We start from the raw sequence: 27,358 nt of genomic DNA, 5'->3' as shown, positions 1-27,358 counted from the left end.
TAAACAAAATCCTAGGTACTCGTATGCCCCCCCACCCCACAGGCCAGTGAGCGGGAACGGCTCCAGGAGGAGCTGGAGGAGGCGAAGGACAAGGCAAGGCGACGTTCCATAGGGAACATCAAGTTCATTGGGGAGCTCTTCAAGCTGAAGATGCTGACGGAGGCCATCATGCACGACTGCGTGGTCAAGCTGCTGAAGAACCACGACGAGGAGTCGCTGGAGTGCCTCTGCCGGCTGCTCACCACCATCGGCAAGGACCTGGACTTCGAGAAGGCCAAGGTGAGTTCTTGCTAGAGAGGCCATGGAAAAGGGTGAAGGAGAAGAGCCCGGAGGGGGCGGTACTACTTCGGATGTGATCTCACGTCCCAAGACTTACGCCAAGCAGTCTGTTTATACCTGTAATCAACTTCCTGGTCCAACTGTTCCAGACTGGAATTTATAGAGAGAGTATGTGTAATTCCCACCGGGAGGACAGCATGTACTGTGGGGGGGGTCAACATACCATAGCCCTCTTAAGTCAGAACACACCAACGCAAGTCCACAGAAACTCAGTCTGGTAAACAGCAGTGAGGAAAGTTGCTAATACACAGCAGATGGGTGATAGGCTGCATTTCTGAGCATCACGCAGCAGCAGGGCCAAGATGGTAATCCAAAGCTGAAGGGGTATCAGCACAAAAGGCTCTTTTTTTAAATCATCTGTGTTTTAGTAATTTGAGGGGAATTTGCAATGATGTAACAATGAATGGAAAGGGTTCTTAATATGTTTGTGATTTTTGTATTTTTTTTAAGGGTGGCAATTTAAAGGAACAGCAGTCTGAGGATAAGACTCATTTCTCAGAATACCAGTTAGCGCTGCTGGGTGTCTTCTGGGTGTTAAAACAGCATCGGGCAGACGGAGAGTGTGTCTGGGGGGCAGGAGGGCAGGAGGCCGGGGGGCAGAGCATGAAAGGAGGGTAATGGGTTGACTTAGTTGTCCTCCGCAAGCTGTTGGTTTCCATTTTCTCTCCTCCCCCTCTTCTTGTTTCTTGAGCTTCTGATGGACTTGGTCATGCACTAACATCTGCGGGTCCCTGTTTTCTTCCCGGGTGGGGGGGTGGTTTGGTCACACTTTTTCTTTTCCTGCTGTTAGATGAGCAACATCATTTTTTGTAAGTATATGTTCCTCTTACTTGCTTGTAAGCCGACATCTTTTAATATCCACCCCCAGCGCACCTTTCCATGGTAACTGACTTAGCGCATGCACAGTGGGGAGGGCAGTGGGATGACATAAGCTATGTAAATGGAGCAGGCAAACAGAGAGAGGTTGGGCTGCTTCCCAGCGTACACGGTGTGGCTCCCTTAAGCTCTGTGGTGATTGGTGGCCATACACACATCATTGCCCTTCACCTGCTTTGTCCAATCAGATATTTTCCCTGGGTTGTACTTCACTGTTTATCCCCACAGCTCGGGGCTTTCCTGTGTGCAGTCCGGGGGCGTGTTCACACTCAGGGCTTTCCTGTGTGCAGTCCGGGGGCGTGTTCACACTCAGGGCTTTCCTGTGTGCAGTCCGGGGGCGTGTTCACACTCGGGGCTTTCCTGTGTGCAGTCCGGGGGCGTGTTCACACTCGGGGCTTTCCTGTGTGCAGTCTGGGTGCGTGTTCACACTCGGGGCTTTCCGGTGTGCAGTCCGGGGGCGTGTTCACACTCGGGGCTTTCCTGTGTGCAGTCCGGGGGCGTGTTCACACTCGGGGCTTTCCTGTGTGCAGTCCGGGGGCGTGTTCACACTCGGGGCTTTCCTGTGTGCAGTCCGGGGGCGTGTTCACACTCGGGGCTTTCCTGTGTGCAGTCCGGGGGCGTGTTCACACTCGGGGCTTTCCTGTGTGCAGTCCGGGGGCGTGTTCACACTCGGGGCTTTCCTGTGTGCAGTCCGGGGGCGTGTTCACACTCGGGGCTTACATGTGTGCAGTCCGGGGGCGTGTTCACACTCGGGGCTTTCCTGTGTGCAGTCCGGGGGCGTGTTCACACTCAGGGCTTTCCTGTGTGCAGTCCGGGGGCGTGTTCACACTCGGGGCTTTCCTGTGTGCAGTCCGGGGGCGTGTTCACACTCGGGGCTTTCCTGTGTGCAGTCTGGGTGCGTGTTCACACTCGGGGCTTTCCGGTGTGCAGTCCGGGGGCGTGTTCACACTCGGGGCTTTCCTGTGTGCAGTCCGGGGGCGTGTTCACACTCGGGGCTTTCCTGTGTGCAGTCCGGGGGCGTGTTCACACTCGGGGCTTTCCTGTGTGCAGTCCGGGGGCGTGTTCACACTCAGGGCTTTCCTGTGTGCAGTCCGGGGGCGTGTTCACACTCGGGGCTTTCCTGTGTGCAGTCCGGGGGCGTGTTCACACTCAGGGCTTTCCTGTGTGCAGTCCGGGGGCATGTTCACACTCAGGGCTTTCCTGTGTGCAGTCCGGGGGCGTGTTCACACTCGGGGCTTTCCTGTGTGCAGTCCGGGGGCGTGTTCACACTCGGGGCTTTCCTGTGTGCAGTCCGGGGGCGTGTTCACACTCAGGGGTTTCCTGTGTGCAGTCCGGGGGCGTGTTCACACTCGGGGCTTTCCTGTGTGCAGTCCGGGGGCGTGTTCACACTCGGGGCTTTCCTGTGTGCAGTCCGGGGGCGTGTTCACACTCGGGGCTTTCCTGTGTGCAGTCCGGGGGCGTGTTCACACTCGGGGCTTTCCTGTGTGCAGTCCGGGGGCGTGTTCACACTCGGGGCTTTCCTGTGTGCAGTCCGGGGGCGTGTTCACACTCGGGGCTTTCCTGTGTGCAGTCCGGGGGCGTGTTCACACTCGGGGCTTTCCTGTGTGCAGTCCGGGGGCGTGTTCACACTCAGGGCTTTCCTGTGTGCAGTCCGGGGGCGTGTTCACACTCAGGGGTTTCCTGTGTGCAGTCCGACTGGCTGTTTGTCACATTTGAATTTGTATTTCTGATTTCTTACGCATGATTTCAAATAGTATTATAGCTTTCCCTAATTCTGTTTTTAATGTATGTGTATTTTCCATTCAGTTTTGTTTTAAAGAGTCTGGCAGTGTTTTAATTGTACCTCCCCCCACATAACACCCCCCCCCCATATACACACACACACATATGCACATATCTGGCCCTTCTGCCATGTTTTTTGCTCTTACTGTTATGCACAACTTAAGGTGTTGGTACAACACTTGAGAATGGTACCCACATGTTGCAGAATGTGTACATACCCATCTCTTACCCGATGCTCTTGCAGCCCCGCATGGATCAGTACTTCCACCAGATGGAGAAGATCGTGAAGGAGAGGAAGACCTCCTCACGGATTCGCTTCATGCTGCAGGACGTCATCGACCTGCGACTGGTAAGTGAGTGTGCGTGTCTGTCCACAGGTGAGGACACCAGGACAGCAAATGTCTTTCTCCTTGTCTTATTATGAATCCAAAAAATCTGTGACTGCAATCAAAAAACTATTTTATTTGGTTACTTATGGTTAAGGTCAGGGCTGGTTATGAGCTAAGGTTATAGAGATGAATAGAGAGTCCCCACAATGATAGGAATGCAATGATCCCCCACCTATCGCGGACGTTTCATTCCAGACCCATCAGCGATGGGCCTAAATCCGTGATATCCGATAAGACCATATAAATAAACGTTTTTTATAGTTAAAGCCCTAAAATACCCCTCCCACACGCTTTAAGCTCATGTAAACTTATTAAAACACACTTTGTAAACACATATGATACGTGGATGTCGGGCTAAGGATATGATAATAATGATAATGATGATAATAATAATATGTAATGTATATGCGTGTGTGTGTGTGTGTGTGTGTGTATATATATATATATACACACATCTCTCTCGCTCTCTGTATACATAATGCAATATGTAAAATTAATAACAGTTTAAGCTCAGTATTGGTTCACAAAAGGTTTGCTCATAACAGTTGAACCACAAGCAAGGTACGCGATGCGTGGGGGAAAAATCCGCGATGTAGCGGGGGCTCGATGGCTGAACCGCAATATAGCGTGAGATCACTGTATATGAACTGTGCATGCGTGCATTTACACACAAGATATTTTGGTATAAATGTGCTTTGGTTCAGTTAGACGACAGTCATGCTGTCAGCATTTCCCTTTACTTATAATAAAAAGGGTGTGATTAGAATGGGATATACCCACACAAATGGATGGGACCATGCAGTTGTACCTTTGAGGAAGCCAAGGCCACCGGTCATGGCATGAAACGAGCTTCCATGCATGTTGCATGCGGAGGTGTGGCCTCACCACTGCCCAGAATGTCCACAGTGTCCATCTGCTCACAGCACAACTGGGTCTCCCGTCGAGTGGACCAGGGCCCCAAGACCATCGAGCAGATTCACAAGGAGGCGCGGATCGAGGAGCAGGAGGAGCAGCGCAAGGTGCACCAGCAGCTAATGTCCAAGGACAACAAGAGGAGACCAGGTCGGGTGGGGCGGGGCGGGGAGTGCAGCCAAATACTTATTACTTCGGTGGTGAAGCGATGAAGCAATTAAGAGTTGGCGCCCCCTACTGAACCTCCAGCATGCGCACACACACACACACATAGACACACACACGTTTGTATTCATATCTTTGTGGGGACCGTCCATTAATTTCTTTGGGAAAAATCAGTCACGACACTCTTTACCCCTACAGTGTCCCTGTAGGTACGTCCCAATTTAATCACACCCTTTTAGTTATAAATGAAGGGAAATCCTTCCAGCAGGACGGTCTTCTAACTGAAAAAGAGCACATTTATACCAAAATGTATCTTGTGTAAATGTGTATGTATATGTGTATTTCGTATATTCCTATCATTATGGGGACTCCATTCATTTCTATGGACATAACACTAATCCAAACTATGACACCCTTAACCATAAATAACCAAGCAAAAGATTTCTGGCATTTTTAGTTTTTGAATTGCAAGCACAGATATATATAAAATTGAATTTCCCCTTGTGAGGACTGAAATAATGATCCCCTCAGTGTCATATACACATAACCCTCACACACTGCCTCACACACACACACACGTGCATGCTTGTGTACAATGTAGTTCACTATACAGGGAACTCACTTTGTTGGCTTTGGGCGCTAGATCTGTCACACTCAATAATGGTAGCAGAGAACAAGGGGGTATGAGAGAGTTTTATCTGTTTATTGGCGGGAATGAATGACCCAAAATAAAATATTGGGGGGTTCGTGTCACCTTCGCTTCCTATGCGCCGGACAGAAAAGACCTTGGTGGCTGGGATTTTTGCAGGGTGTCATGTAAGGAAGTGCATAGTTTTTTGTAGCAAAGCGACATTTGGGTATTCAGTGGTCCTGATGACGACCGTGCTCCATTCTGCAGACCAGCGGGAGCAGAGGCTGCCCCGCGATGACACCTGGAGCACGGTGCCCGTGACCAAAAACAGCCGGACCATCGACCCCAGCAAGATCCCCAAGATCTCCAAGGTGAGTCTGCCTGGGCAGCTATCGGATGATTGATTTAGGTTACGGCATGTTAACTAGACTGGGCGGCTGTCGCTAACCCGCTCACCGTAGCAGGTTACACAAACAGCCGTATTCTTCCATGTGACACGTAAGTGACCATCAGATTGGGTTACCCATACCAGTCAGTGACACTGGGAATTTTCCTCTCTCTGGGTGGTATCTATGCCAGTGCCAGTAATGTGTGCTGCTCCAACCTGTCCTTACCTTAGTCAGGAATATTCTGTCTGGGATGTTAAGCTGTTCTTTGTTATTAAACAGTTTGTGTGTGTGTGTGTGTGCACGCTCCAGAGTGACAGTCTGGCTTCAGACTCTGGGCTGGTTCTTACTGCAGCAGTCTTGGCAAAGGCTGACTTGCTCCTGCGCTCCACCTGCTGGCAGAAATCTGGCACTACAGATCAGATAATGGGTGCCCATCTGCCAAATTTAGGAGTTTCGAAACGACCTTTAACCCCTGACGCATATGGTTAATCTGTTGCACTCCCAGCTCTTTGAGTAAACCTATCTGCATTATTGCTTCCACAGCCGACCATCGATGATAAGATCCAACTGGGACCACGGGCTCAGGTGAATTGGATAAAGGGGAGCAGTGGTGGAGTGAAAGCCAGCGATTCAGGTGAGCGCCCTCTGCTGGCAGGGAAGAGCAACGTGACATGATGGCTGCCTGCTGCTCTTCCATTTTCGTAAGGCAGTACGCCGTGTGATCCCCAGCATGTGGCACACTCTCAGAGTCTTCGTTTCGCTGCAGTGTCGGTGAATTACGCACTCTGACTGTTTCTAACGCTGAGGTCTCCATGTTCTTCTTGTGCCTGCGCCCACCCAGACCCATTGCGCTCCACTGGAAGCAGCTTAAACCGCTTCTGTGCCCTGCAGCCGGCAGTCACCCCCGCATCTGCTGCTGCCGCCACCCAGGATTTTGACTCCCGGAGGCTCCCCGGCAGGTAAGCGTGCATCTCCATCCATCCAGAGCATGCAACACCAGCTATACAGAGCTGTGAAATACAAAAAAAAACAACCCAAGATAGTATAGAGGACTAGGGGATGAAACCACCAACTGGATCTCTTGGTACCCAAGGTTGCTAAGAAAGCTTTGCTTCATGCATGCTAACATGATCAAACATAGGCGGTGTGTGTTCTGATTGGTCAGTCGAAACAGCACGGGCCAAGAGAGGAATGATAAGCCGCCAGGATCCTCCCCCTTGCATGCGGTGCCCCTCCTCCACGACGACAGCGCCCAGGAGCTGCTGGACAGCCCCGCCCTAGAGGAGACGTGCCAGGAAGCATATGACATCGCTGCTGCCGTGGAGGAGAGGGCCAATCCAGAGCAGACCCTGTCCGACGAGCTTGGTGAGACGCACCACATGGCACCACCGAGGCTTGGGGGAGTACATCTGACAGCCTGGCCCTGCCCAAAAGGCGTGCACCACACCCCTCTCCAGTCACTGTGGGCCATTTTCTGTTTTACTGATCCGTGCCTGTGATTCAGGGATGCGACGCTGCCATTAAGCAGGCGCAGTTAATGCAGCGTAAATCTAGCTTTCGCTGCATTGTACGTAAGCACGCCGGCTTGTTCAGCCCGATTGTTTTGCTCTGAGGCGATACTGATGGAGCGGTTCCGCAGCCTGGCTTGGCACAGCAGAAAGACGGCCTACCTCCAGACTAATCTGCTATCACAGCAGGCTCAGGCCTGATCTGCCGCGCTGCTTTCCCCCTTTCTGTTTTCATGCTGTTAAAGGCTTATAATTTAGCATCCCGCCAGATGAAACACGCCGCGAGAAGGTGCTTTTGTTTATTTTAGGCCGCATTTAATTTGCAGAGCCCGTCTCCTTGGATGGTTTGGCCTTGAGGTGCCGTGTGGTAGCTCCAGATCATGACAGGGAGGGGTCATTTTGTGGGACAGCTGACATTATTCCATCATGGCTGTGGTTTGAGTTGGCCAAGGAGAGTGAGTGCTCTCAGGCGCCCCCTACAGGCTCACTGTTACCTCTGTCCTCCTTCAAGCTGTGGGGGGAGTCCTCTGCAAAATGGGGACACAAACAAAGGGAAAGATTTTTTGAGTTTGAAACTGAACTATAATTAAACTAGGTGGGGGGTGAGAGAAATATGTTTTTGAATGAACTGTTAGCTTGGATGTAGCCGTGTTAGTGTTCGGCCATCCATTTTGCGACCCAGGCACTCTCTTCTGCTGCAGTGAAGCTCGAGGCTGCAGAAGGGCCTGGTCCAGAAAAATTCCCCGTACCAGTGGAGGAGATGGAGAGGAGGTGCAAAGCCATCATGGAGGAGTTCCTGCACATCACCGACTACAAAGTATGTTAATGTGTTATTGAAGTATTCCAGGTTAAGCCACCCAGTTCAAAGGTGCAACAGCAATGCCCGTCCCAGTCTGTCATGTGCATGCACACATGCAGCAGCAATGCCCGTCCCAGTCTGTCATGTGCATGCACACATGCAGCAGCAATGCCCATCCCAGTCTGACGTGTATGCACACACGCAGCAGCAATGCCCGTCCCGGTCTGACGTGTATGCACACACGCAGCAGCAATGCCCGTCCCGGTCTGACGTGTATGCACACACGCAGCAGCAATGCCCGTCCCGATCTGACGTGTATGCACACACGCAGCAGCAATGCCCGTCCCGGTCCGACGTGTATGCACACACGCAGCAGCAATGCCCGTCCCGGTCTGACGTGTATGCACACACGCAGCAGCAATGCCCGTCCCGGTCTGACGTGTATGCACACACGCAGCAGCAATGCCCGTCCCGGTCTGACGTGTATGCACACACGCAGCAGCAATGCCCGTCCCGATCTGACGTGTATGCACACACGCAGCAGCAATGCCCGTCCCGGTCCGACGTGTATGCACACACGCAGCAGCAATGCCCGTCCCGGTCTGACGTGTATGCACACACGCAGCAGCAATGCCCGTCCCGGTCTGACGTGTATGCACACACGCAGCAGCAATGCCCGTCCCGGTCTGACGTGTATGCACACACACACAGGAGGCAGCACAGTGTGTGGAGGAGCTCGAGCAGGAGGCCCAGCTGCACGTCTTTGTCAGGCTGGGGGTGGAATCCACGCTGGAGCGGAGTCAGACCACCAGGGAGAACTTGGGGCTGCTGTTCTGTCAGCTGTTGCAGTCTGGGACCCTCCCCAAGGAGCAGCTCTTCAAAGGGTGTGTGTGAGCCTTTTGTGTCGTCCCCCCCCCCCCCCCCCCCACCACCTTTTGACTTTCCACTTCAGCCACACCCGAAAAGTACCGCAGATTCACTTTTTGTACTGTTCACCTCCCATTCTAACATCAATGCAGGAGATGTCAATAAGCATTTAATTGTTTCACGAAAAGAAATGACAAGAGTGGCACCCTCCCTTCCCTGTGTCCCACACATCCCCCCACCCAAGGAAGCAGAATGGAAAATGTGACGCAGGACCTGTAGAGGGTGTTACTCGTGGGTTACTTCAGAGCCGTACGGCCGTGGGGTGTGTGCCGGCCGTGGGGTGTGTGCCGGCCGTGGGGTGTGTGCCGGCCGTGGGGTGTGTGCCGGCCTGTTTCTGTGCTCTTTCTGAAGTAATTATTTATGTGGTCCAGGTGCAAGAACTATTGACACATGAAAACATGTTCAATTTAGCCTTTATCAAATACTCTGCTGTATATTTAAGGGTTATACTTGATTTTTTTTTGGCACTGGGGAAAGCGATGAGAGAAATGGCATGTGTGTAGTGTGCCGGTGAGGCGTGGCCTCTTAGAAGCGGCATGAAGCCACGTTCCGTCCCAGTGCCGTCCAGTGTCCTCCCCAGTGAGACAGTGACCTGCTGGACCCGTACCTGCTGTGTCGGGTATAAATCAGCAGCCGAGATGTGCCGTCCAGTACAGCTCCTGGAAACCCCCACTCAGAGAGCCATGCCACTTTTGAGTCCCCCCTCTCCCTCCCTCTCCCTCCACACCCTCTCCTATCTCACTTCTGCTCTCCTTTCTCCTTCCACATTTTTTCCCTTTTCCCTTTTTTCCCTCCCTGTTCCTCCTCCTCTCCTGTCCTCCATCCCTCAGGTTCGCCGAGACGCTGGAGCTGGCTGATGACATGGCTATCGACATTCCCCACGTCTGGCTGTACCTGGCCCAGCTCCTGAGTCCCGTCCTACAAGACGGTGGCCTCTCCATGAGGCAGCTCTTTAGGTGAGACCAGGGGGCCCAGGGCGGGCACAGTGGGTCAGAAACTGCGGTGAGCTGCAGTGCCACTGAACAGGGGTAGCAATGCTAAAACTCCGGGGGTTTAGCATTGAGTCCTTCTTACAGTCACATTCTGGGTATTGGTTATGTCACAGAAACAGATTTTCAATGTGGGGGGCAGAGTAACGTGAAGATAATAATACTATGACACAACTTTACTACTAAACTGGAGTATTTTTGCCAGCTAGTTAAGAAAATGGTTTTCATACTCTTGTCCTTGAATTTGTCTGACACCATACCTTAAGACAGCTTGCAGTGCACCACTCAAAATCTCACAACAAAAAGCACAAAGAAACTTAAAAGTGAACCTTGATACCTTGATACTGTTCTTTTTCATGCCAATTTCTGTTTATCTCACATTGTATTTTGATACTTTGGAGTTTTTTGTAAAAGTGATTCCACTCAGGTGAAAACGCAAAGGACAAAAGCGCTCAGCTTGCTGGCTGACATATCAAATGTTAAGGATATTCTTGTTTTTCCCCTGTGTGTCTGCAGTGAACTAAGCAAATTTCTTCTTCCTGTGGGAAGAGCAGGGATATTATTTTCTGAAATACTGCACCTACTATGCAAGCAAATGGTGAGTTATTCCTCTCAGAAAGTCTTTTGGCTCTTTTGTCAGATTGGGCTTGTGGGAGTTCTGTGAGTAGAAGGAAAAATTATTGGTTCAAATTATAGAGGAGGAGGATCCAAGCAACTGCAGGAGGTGGGACCAACCAATCAGATGTCTTCATCCTGCCTCCTCCAGTTGCTTGGACCCACTACCTCTATAATCTGATTGGTTATCTCTCTGAACCAATCTTTTTTTTTTCTTCTGCCCTCAGAATATGTTTGCGTTAGTATGACTGCCATGGGCTTAGAGCAGTTGCATAGTTATTTCTGCTGTTATCTGTCAGTTTTTAAGAATCAAGGCTTTTTTTCATTATATAAATTCATCAACAGTGTCCACTTCAAAATTAATTTAAGATTAATTTAAGTTGTTTAGGAAACCGAAATATGTCAACCACCTGCTAATAAGGGATCCTTTGGCCATAATTATTGGTGTGTATCTTTCACTATTAATGATGGCTGAAAATAGCTATGGCTGCTGAGCAAGACTGCAGTGAAGCAGCGGGAAGTGGTACTCACCACTCTTTTGGTTGGTTATGACTGGTTAAACTGGCAACCCCTGGGTGTGCGGGACTCTTGGGGAATCCTCTTTTGTGTCACAGAGCCATAGAAAAGTTGCGGCCTTATGGAGGGAGTCTGGCTTGAGTTGGAGTGATTTCCTGCCAGAGGGAGAGGATGTCCAGGTCTTTATCTCTAAACAGGTGAGGCAGAACCTCAGCGGCTGCCCCGCCACCCCCAACCCCCACCTCACCTCACCTCACTTCAGGGTTGCAGCAACATACTTTTGAACAACTTGTGCTCCCACAGAATCTGGAATTCACCACTCCAGGCTTTTTGAATCTGGCCACCACCCTCTCCAAGAGAGCCCTCTCCCCAGAAGAGATCAGTGAGCACCTGGAGAAGCTCCTCTTGGAGGATGGGGCAAGTGATGAACAGATATTTGACTGGGTTGAGGTATGACAGCCAGTGCTCCAGAAAACATTGTAAACCAGTGTTTCCCAGTCCGGTCCTTGGGAACCCACAGACAGTCCGCGTTTTCGGGAGTTGGGAGAGAGCAAGAATGTGGACCGGACTCGATGACCAGATTGGAAAACACTGTTGTAAACCATTAAACTTAAAAATTTGAACTGCTTTCATTTTCTAAATCACCTTGCATCATCCTTGTGAAGCATATATGGCAGGCAGCTAGGAAATATGGAGTAATTGTTGACAGTGGTTAGTTAATTTATAGCTCTTTATAAACATTTATCAGGTACTTCAGGGTGCTTCCACACAGATATGTCTGTAGTTTTTCATTATAATGCAGACATTGACTTTCTGCATTTGTTACGACATTGTAGGCTAATATGGATGAATCTGAAATGAGTTCATCTCCTTTCCTGAGAGCATTAATGACTGCAGTGTGCAAGGCCGCTGTGAGAGGTAAGAGTGGTGCTGGTTTGGACCGGTGTGTTAGGTTGAGTATTTAATAGATGTGGACCAGAACATTCTGGGATGTTATCAGGCCTGACATCTTTCAACTCTGTTAATATCTCATATTATTGTAATTTAACTGCAAGGAAAGATTATGGTCGATTGAATGGTGCAGCCTCCATGAAATATTGCCTCAGCACAGATCTGTGTTTGCATGAGGTCACATTGCCGAAATCTTTCGATTAATGTATAAAAGCTTTTTAATGATGCAGCTCAGGAAAAAATTGAGACCACTCCATATATTTTAAATCCTGGTTTTATCTTGGTTCTGCTGGCAGAAGGTTATGCTGAGCAGCAGGTTGCTTCCAGGCTCAAAATTTGTAAAACAGCAGTACACAAGAACAAAGTGAAGGAGCAGGCACTGGAAACGACCATAAACCAGCCAGGCAGAGGGCAGAAGCGACATTCTAATGCCAGAGGTGACCGTTAACATATCTGACAATTTCTCATGAATCGGAGGATGACATCAAGTGACCTTCAAAAGGAATGGGGAACATTAAGTGCAGGTGTGAAGTGCACTGCTAGGACAGTTCGTATCAGGCTCCTAGAAGCAAGATTGAAGTACCTTAAAGCAAGGAAGAAGCCCTTCATTAATGAGAAACAGTGAAGAACCAGGCTGCCGTTTGCAAAAAATAAAATATATTATTCACAGACACAAACCCATAAACTGAGAAATGAGTGAAACAAAAATAGTGCTGTGGTCTCTTAATTTTTTCCAGAATTGTATAGCGCAAGTGAAGCTAGGCATGAAATGATAAACATTCCCGTAAGGTTTGTAAAGGTGGGCAGATTCTAGCTAACAAGCTCTCTCTCCATCTCTCCACTTAGGCGAGAGCACTTCCTGTAGGGTTGATACTTCCATAATCCAGAGGAGATTGCCTGTATTACTCAAGTACCTTAACTCAGACACTGAGCGACAGCTGCAAGCACTTTATGCACTCCAGGCATTAATGGTTTCCCTCGATCAGCCTCCCAGTGAGTAGCCTTTCTCCACGTTCCACACTGCTTAAAGCACCTACATGCAAAGATCCCTGTAGTGAAATATCTGCTACTTCAGTGGCCTGTTAGAAATTTTTGGAAACTAATTGTGTTTTCCAGTGTTAGTCTATATTGTAACTCCTTTGTTATGGGTATACTTCTTGGTGACATTAACTGCTTTGTAAAATACTCCCATGTTCCCCTTCCACCCCCAGACTTGTTGCGCATGTTCTTCGACTGCCTGTATGACGAGGATGTGATCTCGGAGGACGCCTTCTACAAATGGGAGACGAGCAAGGACCCCGCAGAGCAGAGGGGCAAGGGGGTGGCCCTAAAGTCCGTCACGGCTTTCTTCACCTGGCTGAGAGAGGCCGAGGAGGAGTCTGAAGACAATTGACGAAGGGGAGGGGCCGGCTGGAGGGAGTTGCGGGGGAACAGCCTCGCCAGCATCCCGTGCAGCACGGCCAATTATTTTTATTTGTTTTTTTGCTCAGAACAATATTTGCCTCGTGGAAACGGAGCGATACGAAACTGGAAAGCATAGCTGTGGATGAATATTAATATTAAAGTTCTGGTTCTGGATCGTGCGGTTTCAGTTCCAGGGTGGTGGTTGGGGCGCGCGCCGAGTATGTATATTATTAGGATTTTTTTGTTCCGTTTTAAATATTAACTCTTTGTTTTGTTACTTTTTAAGAAAGGACTTAACAATGCAATCACTTTGCAAGAGTTGTCATAGGTTTTGAAATGTTTAATTTATTATTTTTTTAAGAATTGCAAATACTAAAGTTTATTTAACTTTTGCAGATGCTCTTAACGAGAACATCCGCGATAACAGAAATAATATTAACAATTGTGAAGCGGAAATCCTCCCTGAATCCCGCGTGCTTGATTGAAAATACAGGGTAAAATTAAAATTTATTTTTTTGGAGGATAAGGGGGGAAAGCAGGGAGAAATGACAGGGATTGAGGGAGAAAGGTCAGGGATTAAAGGTTATTAAATAACCACAAGGACTGCTCCCTCTGTTTTCGCTTGCTCTGTATAAAATGTGTATATACTCCTCAAAAAAAGCACATATGTGCATTCAGGAGACGCCGCAGTTCACAAAAACAGTTCAGAGAACGAGGAAGGACACGCAAAAGCAATTAACGAAATAGACGCAAAGTTCAACAACATAAAGGCTCCTGAACGCAAATGCTTGTCATAATACAGACTTGTAGAGCAAATTTAAAGCTTGTAAATACATTAAAGACAAAATGTTATTTAAAAAAAGAAAAACATGGGTGTATTGGTGTGTGTGTTTCGCATGCGTGTTACTTTATAACAGGTATTTTCTTGGTTCTGAATATGCCACCCATGAAATTGTTTTATTGGCGAGTGAAGCACAGAAAACGTATTACAGATCTGTGATGCTTTAACGTATTAATTTCAGTTGTGCATCTGTAGAGAGAAATTGAAATGTCTTGACATAATTGAATAAGGCCTAAATCTTTTTTTTAATCCCAAAATGGTATGTTGAAGTACATGAACTTTCAGAAATAGCCTTCTGACTTTTCTGTAATTCGGTCTGTGTGTCACGCATCTCATTATTTAATCCACCGTCCATCTGTAAGCCAGGTAAAGCTACCCTAGACCTAAATATATATTACAAAATCTGTGGTTCTTCAGTGGCATTAGGAAGTAGCAAAATAATGAGTTTTAGTAGAGTCCATGTGGATTCTTTGCACAGGATTTCAGGTTATTTTAATGCCACCTAACAGGTGGCACCTGTCCAAGAAGGCAAGACATCCGATATCCTACATAATGCAGATGTATTATGCATCAGTACGCGTCTCCTCCCAGATGCCCAACAAAGGAAACAGTCTTCAGTACCTTTTAAAGTTTCTGATCTAATCTTCAGCTGATGAAAATTTAGTTTTAGGCTGTAGGTGGGTGTTGGATGCTACTAACTTGCGAATCAGTGATCAGTGTATTTGGTATTTTTTAATGAAAGTGGAAAGCCATTTGGGAATTTATGGGGATGATGTGCAAATACTCGCAATGACTTCCACAGTTCTTCAGTCTTTTGAGTGAAGGTTAACAAAATCTTAGTCTTTCGGGCTGCTGCCAGTTACCCGTTAGGAGCGGGTTTTGCTGAGGGTTACAGGGTTTAGGGAGCCGTATGTCTTATGTATCAGACACGTTTAGCACGTGTGTGGCCGATTTGTTCTAAGCCTTAATAGGTTACATGTTGGTCGTCGTAACGCGGAGCCGGTTTATTTATTGCAAGGGAATGTTTTTAAAATATGGTTCATTCGTTGGCATAGTCACCTGCATTATTTAAAATGCATCAAGTCATACATTACGAAACTTAATTTCTGAATTACGTAATAAAACTATCAACACCTTACTCTTCTGCAGTTTTCCGCGGTGTATAATCAAATCCACTATCCCATCAAAAGCAGGTACGAACGGCAGTAGTCCCGTTCTCAAGTGCCTTGCTGCCACCTGGAGGGCAAGTTTCCCAGAGGAAAGAAAACTCCAGTAAAACGGTAAAAATTTCATAGGTCTTCGCTATGAGATGATATGGAAAGCTTGTGTAATGTTGTAAGTGACTGTCATTAAGATGCAAATGCTGTAGTCTAAATTTTGTGTAAGGTGTTACCTGTGTTGAGGTAAGGAACTTCCTTAGCACCACATAATTCTGTTGGTCGATAAAGATGTCAAAGCATGGGTTACGGCTTTTATGTAGGACTACGTGTTATAAAATCAGAGATTTTAAAAGGTGAGAGTATTCTTTTTTTGTTGTTGTTGTAATATCCGTAAGAGCGTGTGGACGAACGGGCGAAGCCGCCAATCAGATGCCCAGATTCACGTACTTGTGTGCCGTGCGCGAGAGAAGACAAAGAGCGCGCGCCGCACGCTGCGCAGTGACGCCACGACGTTATCGCCTCAAGGGGGGCGGGGCACGCGAGCCGTTGCGATTCTAAATAAAGGCGAGAGCACCGTTTCATTACAAACCCGTTGATTAAAACGTTGCAAAGGTAAGGAAAGGAAATGCGGATTTGCAATAAAGGTATGCATCTGTTGATGTGGGAGAAAAGAAATCCGCAAGTGCCGCGTAATCGCGATGTTATAATAGTGTTTGTTTCCTCTGCTATCCAACTCCTTGCATTTAACATCGGCTCATTGCAACGCCATTACTGTGCGGTACAGGAAAATGGACAAAATGGAGAATATTCGGCTTATTCCATCGAGAGATGCGCTGTAATTGGCATCTGCATTGTTGCACGTTGCTTGAAATTTACAAAGCTGTTCAACTCGCAAACTAGACTGGCGACCAGTTAAGTCTTAGAAACCGACACTATTGCCCGTGGTCATTGTTTCCGAGATACAGATTGATAAATATTTTATGCTTCTCTTATGCACGTTATGGGTTAGCTTGTTGCACATCTGTAACTTAAATCCCCGAATCTGGCCATATTTGCGCCCTGGGACTATTCAAATAAATATCTTTATTTGAACGGCTGATAAAAGAACACGGTTTTTCTTGTTAGCTCATGCATTTATTATTTAAAATGCACGTCAGTCCGAAGCTTTGCACGTCTCATTTGAACACAAGGTTGTCACAGTTAAATAACTTAAAATAATTTTGCTTTAATTGCAAAAAAGTTTCAAGTTGAGGTATGTATGCATTGCAAAACAAAAAGTTACAATTAAAACCATAAGTAATGCCAAAAATTTCTGTGGTGACATATGTAAAATATACAGGCTAATCATGGTAGAGTACCAGTTCGGCGAATAGGATCCTACCTTGACAGAGCCTCACCTTTTTTCAACCTTTTGGCCTACAGGTTTGAGACATGCCTATTCGACGTGCAGCTGGGACTGCGCCCCAGGACACCACTCCTAAGAACGTTCCAGAAAAAGGTAGGAATAAGGATATTCCAATACTGACCGAGGGCCATCTTCTGTGGTTGTCTAGTCAATCATCAGTGGGGCTTCCAAGATTGGCACAGTACTTTTAATTTAATTGGTTGCTTATAATGGAAATTTCTGGTGCCATGCCCTTCATCCATGCATCTACTTAGCTAAGACTGATGCTGCCTCAGAGGAATCCGCCTCCACGGGAGAAGAGCAGGAGGTCCCTTCTGCCACCCCAGAGGCTGAAGGAGAGGTGAAGGAGGCGGCCGACAAGACAGGCAACGGCGAGACCCCAAAGGCAGTGGAAAAGGAGAAGAAAGAGGAGGGGGAGCCGGAGGAGGCTGGTGATGGGGAGGAGAAGGGAGAAACGTGAGCCACTCGTTGCCGTTCCTTCATCATGTAAATGTGATAAGTGCCTGTCTGTTCCACTTATTGGTGAATTGGTCCCGTCGTCAGTGCATGGGAGGCAGGTAGTGAAGTAGAGCGCAGCTGATGGTTGCTGTTTCAAATCCCAGGAGGAAACCTGCTGTTGTACTTTTGAGTCAGATACTTGACCTGTGCTGCTCCAGTAAATCTTTCGACATGTAAATGAGTCAATTTTAAGTTGCCTAGAATAAAAAGTGCTTTTGCTCATTAGATAAATTTGATTATATTGAAGTACTGCGCAAGCATGTCACTTTGAGGAAGAAAAATGTGTGTGTTTAATTTTGTATTAATTGCATGAATCGGGAGCTATTTAGTACTTAACAGAGGTAGATGGTGCAAAAAAAAATATATATTATTTTTTTAATCTGTATGATTTTGCTACTCCTACCTTAATATGTTTCTTTTTGGTCCATTTTGTAGAGAAAAGGATGCTGGAAAAGAGAAGGAGAAGGTGAGGAAGATCAAAAGGACCATCCCTGCCTGGGCGACTATGTCCTCCAGCCGCCGTCCAGCCACCCAGAAGGCTGTCGTGTCCCTGTACAACCAGCCAAAGGTTGATGACATCCTCGTCGAAGCCATCCAGGTGTGAATGTGTTCTAATCCCCCGCACAGCACGTCTCTTTAAAGGGACGTTCTATGTTGTTGTTAAATTGGCATTCCGCCCGTGTGTTTTCAGCATTGTTGTGCTGGCTTTGTTTTTTTTTTTGTGGAATATGATTAGGAAGAAGATAGTATCCTTTTCTGATGTGTGGGAGCAGTAGCAGTTTTGTAAATTCTTAGCTTCATAGTTGTGTTTTTTTTCTTCATAATAGCAGGGTTCCTACGCAGAATGGAAAAGCGTCGAATTTTATTTTGGTATTTTCCAAGTCTGGATTAGTATGAAAAAAGGAAGGAAAGTATGGAAATGTTTCCACACTATTGCAACAAACTGGCCCACTGTGTATTCGAAACGATCAGAATTTACTTAATTGATGTTTTCGATTAAATCACGAATGTGAGCATGATGTCGGCACCAGAATGTGCACATAGTGAAGAGCAGCTTTCCACATAAAGGATGGTGGGTAGGAAATAGCCTATATAAATATCTTGCCATTTAGCGTGTTCACAATAGGGAAATGCAAGTTTTCAGCTGCTTGACATTGCCAAATACATTGGGAATGGCTTATAGCGATCACATCTGTCTGGGGTGAAATTGATCACTGTAAGCGGACGATCTTTTTCTTTATGTCTCAGGCAGATTACCATCTAATTGACATTTGTATATTTATTACATGAATATAATGTAATAAAACAGTATCGCTATATAATTTTATTGACGATTTCAAAATACTGTACCTCTGCAAAGCTTTTCGAATTACAGTACTGTACAAATAAAATTACGGAACTGTGTAATTCAAATGTGCTATAATACAGTACTGTACATAAATATTCGATTCAGTTTATAGCACATTTTCACAACGTCACATTGTTTAAAACGCTTATTGTAGTTTCAGTGCCGCATCTCGGTGGCTTGTTTTTGGCAGTTTATCATAGATGTCAACGTTAATTTTTTCTCCATGACAAGAATAAACTTTCTCTTTCCATCATGTTTTTTTTTTTTTTTTGTGCACGTCGCTTTAGCCTCAGGTAGCTAGCCAGAAGCAGATGGGTCACCGCAAGGCGAAGTAGGGCCATCAAAGTAAAGTTAAAAATATATATGTATACAGACGCTCCTCTCCTTGCGAACTTTCAGACATACGAACGAAGAGCACTGTAAATACAGATTGTGTTTATTCGGCTCCCGTTTCCTGTCCGCAACATAATTTCGCACCAATTTCACCCAGTATGACTTCTTGCCGCCACTCCCGCCGCGCAGCAGTGTAGCGTGCGTGCTCCCACCATCCTAGTTCTTTGTTCTTGCGTATAACCTTTTAATGATGTTGAATGACAACTTGCATTCCGAACGGCTGTTTATAACTTGAAATGTTCGTATCTCAGTTGTAAGTACAGGAGCGCCTGTATATATTTATATGTGTTTATTTTTTCCCATATGTTGTCATGTATAAAAAGATCCAAAATGAACACTGTAAACGAAGTACTTGATTAAGAATGATTCCATCCCAAGCTTTTTGAACCATGTAAGTGATTTATTACTATAACCATGATCACTATAATCGGTTTCCACTGTGTTGTGATTGGTTGGATAAATATCCCAAATGTGAACGGAAAGCAAAATGCGAGGTATGAGTGAAGCTGTTCGACATCACTGTGTCTAAAGCATCACTGTCTAGATGCAGTCAGTGGCAGGTCCTGGTAAGGACAAGATGGGAAATTGCTGTCCCTCTCCTTCCCGGACAGTGTGGAATTTTAACATGGGATGCGTGTAGGAATCCTGTTGTGGAGTTGACCTGTTAAGAGTAAGGTGGATATTGGTAAACTGGGATCATTTTACTTGCTGTATCACTTTAAAAATATAATGCTAATTATAAATATTAAAGCATTTATTATTGAAAGCCCAAGATCTGAGCTTAAGTTAATAACCCGCAGAGGCGTAAAGATACTGAACGGGGGTGTCAAACTCCAGTCCTGGGGGGCAGGGCCCTATGTAGCTTATCTCTTTCCCTGTTCCACCACAAATGATTCGGCTCAAAAGCTGTGTGGTAATTAGCACAAGGAGTTGAATCGGGTGTGTTAAATGAGGGGAAACCCAAAAATGTGCAGGGCTCCGGACCCCCGGGACAGGAGTTTGCCACCCCTGATGTAGTATATCAAACATGTGTGTCCCTCCTTACCTATCGTCCCAATTGTCCATTATTCACCCTCTCGAGGTTTAAGATTCGTGTCACTGGTTGCCTTTTCAGTTGTGTTTCTGTAAACAGTAGTTTTTTTTTTTTTCTTTCTTCATTGGGTGCATTTGGGGAACTTGGGTTCAGTAAAAATAGTGATGAGGTTGGGGGACGGGCAGCCTCCTCTTCGCCGGCCGAGGACCTGTTAGTGTTTGCTTTGTTCATTGTTGTGTTTTCCTGCCTCCCTTCACAGGCCTGTCAGGAGAAGTCTGGAGCTTCCTCCTTTGCTGTCACAAAGTACATCATGAAGAAGTACGCATCCTTGGAGCTGGAGAAGAGGAAGTTTCTCCTGAAGAAGGCCCTGACACGCCTGGTGCAGAAAGGTGTTGTGAAGCAGGTACGATCACTTAAGCATGAGCTCCTCTCATTCTTTCCAGTCTTGGTTTTTCAGAAATATGCATCCATCCATCCATGCCGCAGTCACTTACCTCGGACAGGCTAGTGGATGAGCCTGAAGTCATGTTTCAGGCACTTTTGCCCAGTAAACATCATCTGTTCCCATTTTTCTTATTGACGAAGTGATAATGGTTTTATCCATGTGTTTCTGCTGTATCTTGACCAATCCTTGTTTTTCCGAGTTTCATGGTGTGCAACGGAGATGCACTTCAGCCTGACCTCTAATCTCCTTTCTGTGAAAGTCCAGCTGATTGGACAGTTATGCTGTGGCTTGATCAAAAACCGTAGAAGCCCGTGAGAAGTGTGAATTTTGAATGGTGCACCTCTGTGTGTCCTCCTTGCAGCTGAAGGGGAAGGGATTCTCTGGCAGCTTCAGCGTTAACAAGCAGTCAAAATCCACCAAGGTATACCTCGTCAGCCTATGGTTGTGTGAAAAGGGTGACCGGTAAACAATCCCGCAGTTGGCCAATGTACGAAACCCCCTGCCTTCATCTGTCTACAGAAAGCTGAGCCGCTCGGCGATTCGCTTCCGCTGATCATCACCCGCCTGTGCGAACCCAAGGAAGCTTCTTACTTCCTCATCAAGAAGTACTTGGAGCAGCACTTCCCACAGCTCAACGTCGAGCAAAGGTACCTGTGCTTCACAGGTTGATTTGGAGAGCTGGACTTTCAGGGTTTTTATTCACTGTTGGTAACATCATTGTGGTAGGAGTTTACCAGACATTGAATCTGTGTGGTTTAATGCTTACGCCTATATGCCATGGTTGGGAGGTCCAATTTACTAGACTAGAGTCTTAACTTGAATTCAGAAAAGCACATTAGTCTGTCGCAAGTCTTCAAATTAATCTGACTGTTGTGGTCAAGCCTCTGAAGGCATACAGCCCACTCACTTCCAGTGCGAGGTCACAGGAATTGATGTGCGTTGATCATGATGTTTAGGGTGTTGTGTTCCAGGCCCGACGTCTTGAAGAGTGCACTGCAGAAAGCTGTGGAGCGGGGTCACCTGGAGCAGATCACCGGCAAGGGAGCTTCTGGCACTTTCCAGGTCTGCTGCCACTTTTTCCTGACCCAGAAGTTACTTGCACTTGGTGAATGCTTGTTGGTTTCTGTCAAAAGTACCACAACAGATAATGCAGAATTTAGGTATTTGGATGTATGGGGGAGAGAATGTTGCGTGTTTTTTTTTTTTTTTTAAGCATTCTCTTGAATTAATCTGTTTTCCAGGATCTGATTGACTAGTAGCCATTTTCTAACCTTTTCCCTCTTAAGAGAGGATAATGATTGGATGATTTTGTGGCTTTAACAGCTTATAGGAAGTGTGTATGCCGCACGGGTCTCTGCTCAGATCAGAGGGGAAAGTTCATGAGCTCTGAAATTGCCCCCCTCCCTTTCAGTTGAAGAGGGTTGGGGACAAGCCCCTTCTGAAAGGGGGCCCACTGGAAGACGCCATCGTGACGGCCATCACGGCCATGAATGAGCCCAAAACGTGCAGCATTGTGACCCTCCGCAAGTTCCTCCTGGAGACTCACAAGGACAGCAAGGTCTACAACTTGGGTGAGCTCCTGTCCAGGCGCTCTGTGTGAGGGGTTTCAGCACCGAGACCCTGTCCAGTAGCGCCACTCAGGTTGAACACGTAGAGGCAAACAACTAAGAGGCTGGTCTTGACATGAAGGTCAAGAAAACCTGCAACAAAATTGCTCTCCAAGGACGTCTAAAATGCAGTTTAATCTTCCTGATGTCCTGAGAGTGTTGGTGGTGTTTCCGGTGTTGGTGCTTTTCTTTTAGGAAAAGAAAATCCAAACCCATGATTTGTTATCCTCTTGTGATTTTGTTTTTTGAACTGTTCTCTCTAATTTAATTAGGGTCCATTCAGTACTGAAGCAAGGCAAGCATGCCTGGGTGCAGTTCTCAGGTGCTGCCTGCTGTACTACTCTCTTCCTGTTCCTTTCCATAGTGGGGAACCTGAAGAGGACCCTTCAGAGGTGCAAGATGATGGGCTGGATGGAGCAAATCACTGGAAATGGCCTGAATGGAAGCTACCAGCTTTGCTACCCCTACTACCCAAGGTAGGGCGTCTGCGTTTTTGTGTTTATTTGGACCAGCCTGTGGGGGTCCAGCCTCATAGACACCCAAATGAGTGTCAGCCTTGCAGGGCGGGGCGATATCATATCTATTGTATGCCACATACGCAATAATCAAGATCAAAGGCAAAGCATTTGGCCGGACCACAGCTTTTCGATACTATATGGGCATTCATTTGCACCCCATATTTGGTAAGCAGATTAGTAGTACCGCTAAAATAATGAGATGCATTTTGTGACACCCAAAGCTTAGTAATCTTTATTGAATTTGGTTGGCAGAGCGCACCACATCAGGATGTTGTGGCATTCTATGTTTGGTGTACTATGCTTGGTATACTATGTTTGGTATACTATGCTTGGTGTACTATGTTTGGTGTACCTCAGTGCGATGTGCACTGAAGGGTCAGTGAAGAAAGGAACAGCTCAGCAGCCACCATATCTTTTAAAAGAGGAGATGTTGCGGATAAACAAGGTAAAAAGACGTGTGGTGGTACTTAAAGACATGTTTAATAAACGTAAGGATATGCTGAATTTACTTTTGGGCGTCATAAAATGCCTCTTTTTTTATTCGTACTATTAATCTGCTTAATAAATCGTGGACGTAAATAAAGATCCATATAATACCAAACGGCTGGCATCCAGCCAAATGTTTTGTCTGTCATCTGAAGCCCTGGTGATTATTGTGCGTGTGCCATATAATATTGATATATCGCCCTGCCCTACAGGCTTGGGTATGTGGGTTTATTCCTGGGGGTCAGAAGTATTTAGACTCTGAGTACTTTATCCCCAAACGGACATTTTTGTGCTGGGGTGTGATACCTTTTATTTCTGTTCATGTCCGATTATTCATTTTTTTTTTTATTTCCTTGGCATGTGTAAGGGTTGGGATGGAACCACACAGTCTTTCAGCATAAACAGGTTAAAATTTCTTCGCTCAATAGAAAAGTGTGTGCATCACTTGGGGGGGAGAGGGTCCTGGTTCATGATTTTTGTCTAAACCAATCATTGTTCCCAGAGGGCAGAATTTATCATGTGGAACCCCAGAGTTCAGGGCTGAATTTTAAGTCCTGATCTAGCCTTGTATCCAAAGTAATGTAGAATGATGCCGGAATGATTGATTTTTGCAGTTGTTGACTGAGGCCCACAAACCTATGCTTGTTGGTACTGATGTGTCTTGGGTTTCAGTAATGAAGTCCTGATGCGCTGGAGACGCACCATAATCTTCTAGGTCTTTTTCCTCCACAGTCCAGCTGTCCTGTTCCCAGAGAAACAGAAGACTCCAGAGCCGGGAAAGCGGAAGCGTGGGAGGAAGGACGACTCCGAGGAGGAAGAGGCTGAGGAAGACGAGTCTGAGGAGGAGTCTGAGGAAGACGAGGAGGAGGATGAGCCTCCTCCCAAGAAGAGGTGAGTCTCTACGCTGTGGGAGCAGTAGGATCATTCAGAAAGTTCCCAGAAACACCTGACCAGTGGTACACCTAGATATCTTGGAAGACAAAGAAAACAATTCTCTGAAAAGTCCCCAAAACCCCCTACACACCTTGGGCTGTTTTTTTAAATTGGCTGATTGAGTGCGATTAGTGCATAATTAGTGGTGTGTTTTTTTTGGGGGGGTAAGATCAGAGCCAATAACGTCTTTACCCCTTTGAATAACAACACTTCTTTTGAACTGTTGGGGTGCTTAACTCATGAAGCTGATGGGTCACAAAGGTACAAAAGGCACTTTGTCTCAAAGGGAAGGTTATTAAAAAATAAGAAAATCATCTAATTTACATGCCATATTTTTCATCACAATCAAGATATGGTGCTACAAATGCTATATTAAGACATAAAGAGCAATGACTATAACAGCAGTACTACAAAGATCGTAAACATTAACGTACGTGCGCAATACTGTAGCCGCTGTTAAGAGATACAGAAAAACCTCATCTGTGTTAAATGTGAGCACCATTGTGAGTGAAACCACTTGTGCAGTTGTGATACCTAGTTGCAGTGTGGGGGTGGACCTGTGCAGGTTTTGATAATGCATGTATGTTAAAGCAGGAAGCGCATAGAAGATGCTGGAGCTGTTTCGGTGTATGCTGTAGGTGTCCATGTTATTTGGAGTCTTCCTGGTTCTTAGGTTGGTTAAAGCTCTCGGAGTCTCATCATAGATGAGTGCCCTTGAATGTGAACTCATAGCGTGTCTGGCTTGTTAGCCTTGGAGACGGAGCCTCACTTTGGGCCGGCTGTTTTCCTCCTTAAGACGGACTGCTGTGGTCATTCTTCTGGGGAAAAAAAGACACTCTTCACTACCAGTGCAACATCACTGGAGTGAAGGTGCATTGATGATGGTGTTCAGTTTAAGGGGCAACTGATGTTGACATTCATCCGCCCCTGGAGAAACGTCCTCATGGATGTGGACGTTAGAACAGCAGGCACAGAAGTCCAGTAAGAGGTCAGCCTAGATGTGAAACTCGGCCACACTGCGCATCGTATCTGTGATGGTGGAATATGGGGGGTGAGAGGGTGGGGGTGCTGTTCAGCAATGATTAGAAAGGTCGTGAGTGAAGAGTGTGATGACTTGAAGGTTTAAAGCAGGAGTGCCAAACTCCAGTCCTGGGGGGCCAGATCCCTGCATATTTTTGGGTTCCCCCTCATTTAACACACCTGATTCAACTCCTTATGCTTACTACCACACAGCTCTTGAGCTGAATCATTTGTGGTGGAACAGGGACAGAGCTAAGTTACACAGGGCCCAAGAGCTGTGTGCTAATTTGCACAAGGAGAATCGGGTGTGTTAAATGAGGGGAAACCCAAAAATGTGCAGAGGTCTGGCCCCACCAGGACTGGAGTTTGACACCCCTGGGATGGAGGGATTTCATTATACAATATGTGGATGAGTGCATCATTTGGTGAATCACTGGAACATTGACCTGATCTTGGGCTAAACGATTGGTCTTCCAGTCACGAAGCTTGCAGGATTCTGTCTGGCTGCAGCGCCCACATGTGTCCAATGCCGTTCACAGGAAACAGAAGAGGCGTCCAGCCAAGCTGCCACGGCCCCCCACCACTAAGAAGCGCTGGCCGGCCAGTCAGGTGAAGGTGAAGGGTAAGAAGCCTCCCCCAGCAAAGAGGCCGGTGGGCCGCTCCAAGAAGCCGACCCCCCCAGCTCGGAAGCCAGCCCCCAAGGTGGCGGCCAAGGCGGCAGCCAAGGTGGCTGCCAAGGTGGCTGCCAAGGAAGCCCCGCCCACCAAGGAAATCCCGCCCAGCAAGGCTGCCGCCGCCCGGAGCACCGCCAGCAAGAGGGCTGGGTCGTCTGCCAAGCCCAAAACACCAGTCGCCAAGAAGCTGACCAGCAAGGCCCGCACGCAGGCAGCAGCAAGGAAAACACCCGTCAAAAAGGCCCCCCCGAAATCGGCCGTCAAAGCCAAATCGGTGTCGCGGAAATCTCTCCGATCTCTGCGGTCCCGCAAATAAGCTCCTCGGGCTGATAGAGGTTCGCCATCTCTATCAGCTGCTTATCCGTTTCCGCTTCCCTACCCGTTTTCGTTTTTTTTTTTGTTTTTTTTTTTTTTATTATTAGTCATATGTAAACAGTAAACAAAGTGCCCATTACAACCCCCCCCCCCCCCCCCCCCCCAAGCAGGATAAATGTAAAAGTCTGTTATAATAATAAAGATGTTCTGCGGCAGCTCTAAAGTCATGATACATAGCTATGTTTTCCCAGTCCTTCCCTTCATATATTAATATGAGATGTATGCTGGTTTTCCCCTATTAATATAGCGAATTTAGAAAGTGATAGGACATAAATTAAGTCCCTTAAGAGTTGACTACTCTTCCAATGTAGTAGTTCACGGGGAAGGCTGGAGATTTTTTTAAGCCGTGTTATTTTATTAATAAAATTTAATTTCGTTTACCCTTTACACACACGAATGTGATGACTCATATAGTTCGTTTTGTGAAGTTTCATCTGTTGATGGAAGATGGGCGCGGTTACCTGTGTAATCTTAAAACTGATTTCAAAATAGTGTTACAGAAGCGAAGGACTGGCGTTTAGTATTCGGTTATTGTTTCTTGTGAATAGGGGCGCACAATTGTCTTTTTTATTTCTTTACGTGGAAGTCATTCGTGAAATCCTGAAACGGCCGTTTAGGGAACGGGGTTGGAGATTTTTTTTTTCTTTTTCATTTTCGCATTAGTAATAAAGCTCACGGGATAAGAAGAAAAATCAGAAGATTCAGTTTAATAATAATTTCGTGTAAAATACAGAACCGCTTTAGTCGGGTGTGGGGGATGGATGACGTTGTATGTATTAGTAACTGACTGTGATCACCACCAGTTTTTAGAAAGCCTCGCTCGTAGATACTTTGCATGCCCGTATTCTTCAGTTGTGATGCCCATTTATTTAGTCATTAATAAAAGTGACTATATTTGTACATTTATTCATTTATTGCCACTGATTTTGTTGCCCGTTTCCAAAAATTACAGTAATTCTGGCTTTGCCCTGCTGTACCTGCTGAAGAGATGAGTACCGTCGCCATTCATAACATTAATATTTGTATGATGGAAGTAAATTCGAATAGTTTTATTAGGAAGCAAAGCGAAGTCTGGTAACATTTCATTCAAATGTAATTTGTGTGCTTACTGCAAGTAGCAGTGTTTATGAAACAATTCCATGTAATAGATTTTAACACTCCATAGTTTTGAATGAGCTCGTTGTAAATTAATGCTCCATCTGCCAGTGTTGTGCGACAAATTGTGTGATCTTGGCACTGACAAAAAATATTATGTCTAACGAAATTCATGACGAGGCTTTCGAAAATAGACGTTTTCTCACAAAAGGTTTTAAAAAAAAAAAAAAAAACTAGCAGGTCCTCCTTGCGTAATGTGAAATCTCTGCCACTTCACTAATGGTGCATTAAATTTGGGCGTGTTGTTCTGGTGAGAAGCTGGTGAGGCTCCTGTA

General features: G+C 46.5%; 2 protein-coding genes and 1 long non-coding RNA gene across 12 annotated transcripts in view; 2 read left to right on the top strand and 1 right to left on the bottom strand.

The window, feature by feature from the left end:
• The window catches only part of eif4g3a (eukaryotic translation initiation factor 4 gamma, 3a), a 47,300-nt gene extending 33,246 nt beyond the window's left edge, over positions 1-14,054 (top strand). For 2 of the 3 annotated variants that reach the window (XM_049023445.1, XM_049023444.1), the window contains exons 20-35: positions 43-279; positions 3,242-3,346; positions 4,310-4,448; positions 5,362-5,465; positions 6,027-6,117; positions 6,325-6,442; positions 6,649-6,848; positions 7,693-7,808; positions 8,502-8,674; positions 9,548-9,673; positions 10,223-10,304; positions 10,936-11,034; positions 11,141-11,287; positions 11,674-11,755; positions 12,635-12,781; positions 13,000-14,054. In XM_049023445.1, coding sequence (XP_048879402.1) covers positions 43-279; positions 3,242-3,346; positions 4,310-4,448; positions 5,362-5,465; positions 6,027-6,117; positions 6,325-6,442; positions 6,649-6,848; positions 7,693-7,808; positions 8,502-8,674; positions 9,548-9,673; positions 10,223-10,304; positions 10,936-11,034; positions 11,141-11,287; positions 11,674-11,755; positions 12,635-12,781; positions 13,000-13,181 — 2,148 coding nt within the window. In that variant the 3' untranslated portion in view covers positions 13,182-14,054. Of the gene's footprint in view, positions 1-42; positions 280-3,241; positions 3,347-4,309; positions 4,449-5,361; positions 5,466-6,026; positions 6,118-6,324; positions 6,443-6,648; positions 6,849-7,692; positions 7,809-8,501; positions 8,675-9,547; positions 9,674-10,222; positions 10,305-10,935; positions 11,035-11,140; positions 11,288-11,673; positions 11,756-12,084; positions 12,226-12,634; positions 12,782-12,999 lie in introns of all 3 variants that reach the window. The other variant, XM_049023446.1, reaches the window with a different exon arrangement.
• LOC125747897 (uncharacterized) lies at positions 9,667-15,644 on the bottom strand. Of its 3 annotated transcripts, none has more exons than XR_007399392.1 (4): positions 15,427-15,644; positions 15,168-15,269; positions 10,853-10,992; positions 9,667-10,245 (listed from the first exon to the last, which is right to left on the bottom strand). It is a non-coding gene; the product is annotated as an uncharacterized LOC125747897 (long non-coding RNA). The 3 variants fall into 3 exon arrangements; XR_007399394.1 differs by having other exon boundaries at positions 15,173-15,269; XR_007399393.1 differs by lacking the exon at positions 15,168-15,269.
• On the top strand, positions 15,218-26,834 carry hp1bp3 (heterochromatin protein 1, binding protein 3). Of its 6 annotated transcripts, none has more exons than XM_049023489.1 (12): positions 15,218-15,313; positions 16,616-16,691; positions 16,874-17,054; positions 17,532-17,694; positions 20,130-20,273; positions 20,677-20,736; positions 20,835-20,962; positions 21,287-21,377; positions 21,727-21,886; positions 22,287-22,398; positions 23,659-23,817; positions 25,419-26,834. In XM_049023489.1, exons 2-12 carry the CDS (start codon positions 16,625-16,627, stop codon positions 25,867-25,869), a joined length of 1,716 nt encoding a protein of 571 aa, XP_048879446.1. In that variant the 5' UTR covers positions 15,218-15,313; positions 16,616-16,624; the 3' UTR covers positions 25,870-26,834. The 6 variants fall into 6 exon arrangements, with proteins under 6 accessions (XP_048879446.1, XP_048879443.1, XP_048879444.1 ...); XM_049023486.1 differs by having other exon boundaries at positions 16,853-17,054; XM_049023487.1 differs by lacking the exon at positions 15,218-15,313 and adding an exon at positions 15,664-15,805.
• The last annotated feature ends 524 nt before the right edge of the window (positions 26,835-27,358 follow it).

The sequence above is a fragment of the Brienomyrus brachyistius genome, chromosome 8, assembly GCF_023856365.1.
Source record: "Brienomyrus brachyistius isolate T26 chromosome 8, BBRACH_0.4, whole genome shotgun sequence".
Taxonomy (NCBI): domain Eukaryota; kingdom Metazoa; phylum Chordata; class Actinopteri; order Osteoglossiformes; family Mormyridae; genus Brienomyrus; species Brienomyrus brachyistius.
Note: the sequence above shows the minus strand (reverse complement) of the source record. Positions and strands in the feature narration are given on the sequence as shown.